The sequence below is a fragment of the Mesitornis unicolor genome, unplaced genomic scaffold, assembly GCF_000695765.1.
Source record: "Mesitornis unicolor isolate BGI_N332 unplaced genomic scaffold, ASM69576v1 scaffold19052, whole genome shotgun sequence".
NCBI lineage: Eukaryota > Metazoa > Chordata > Aves > Mesitornithiformes > Mesitornithidae > Mesitornis > Mesitornis unicolor.
In genome coordinates, this window is record NW_010171423.1 from 2193 (window position 1) to 2702 (window position 510).

The 510-nt window shown below is 61.0% G+C and overlaps 1 protein-coding gene across 1 annotated transcript in view; it reads left to right on the top strand.

Annotated features, from left to right (window-relative positions):
* Positions 1-510, top strand: part of LOC104537216 (serine/threonine-protein phosphatase 2A 65 kDa regulatory subunit A alpha isoform-like) — a gene marked incomplete at both ends in the record, with an annotated part of 2516 nt that extends 2006 nt beyond the window's left edge. The window contains one exon of the mRNA XM_010180032.1: positions 412-510. Within this exon, the coding sequence (XP_010178334.1) occupies positions 412-510 (99 nt within the window). The remainder of the gene's footprint in view (positions 1-411) is intronic.

The window sequence follows — 510 nt, forward strand, 5'->3', positions numbered from 1 at the left end:
TACTGGGAAATACTGGGACATACTGGGATATACTGGGATGTGCTGGGAGGGGCACTGGGAGGGACTGGAGTGGTTATGGGGGGTTATTGGGGGGTTTGGGAGCTCCTAGAGGGGTTCATTGGAGCTCTAAGGGGGTTAGTTGGGTTACTGGGATATACTGGGCCATACTGGGATATACTGGGCTATACTGGGAGGGGCACTGGGAGGGATTGGGGGAGTTACTGGGGGGACTGGGAGCTCTAAGGAGGTCACTGGGAGCTCCTAGAGTGGGCTAAGGGGCTTCCTGGGAGCCCTGGGTGTTACTGGGAGCCACGGGAGGGTTACTGGTTCTTACTGGGAGCTGACCCCGTGACCTTTGACCCCGTGACCTTTGACCCCGTGACCTTTGACCCCGTGACCTTTGACCCCCAGGTGCTGGCCGAGGCCTGTGGGTCAGAGGTCACGCGGGGTCAGCTCCTCCCCGCGGTTCTGCGCATGGCGGGGGGCCCCGTGGCCAACGTCCGCTTCAAC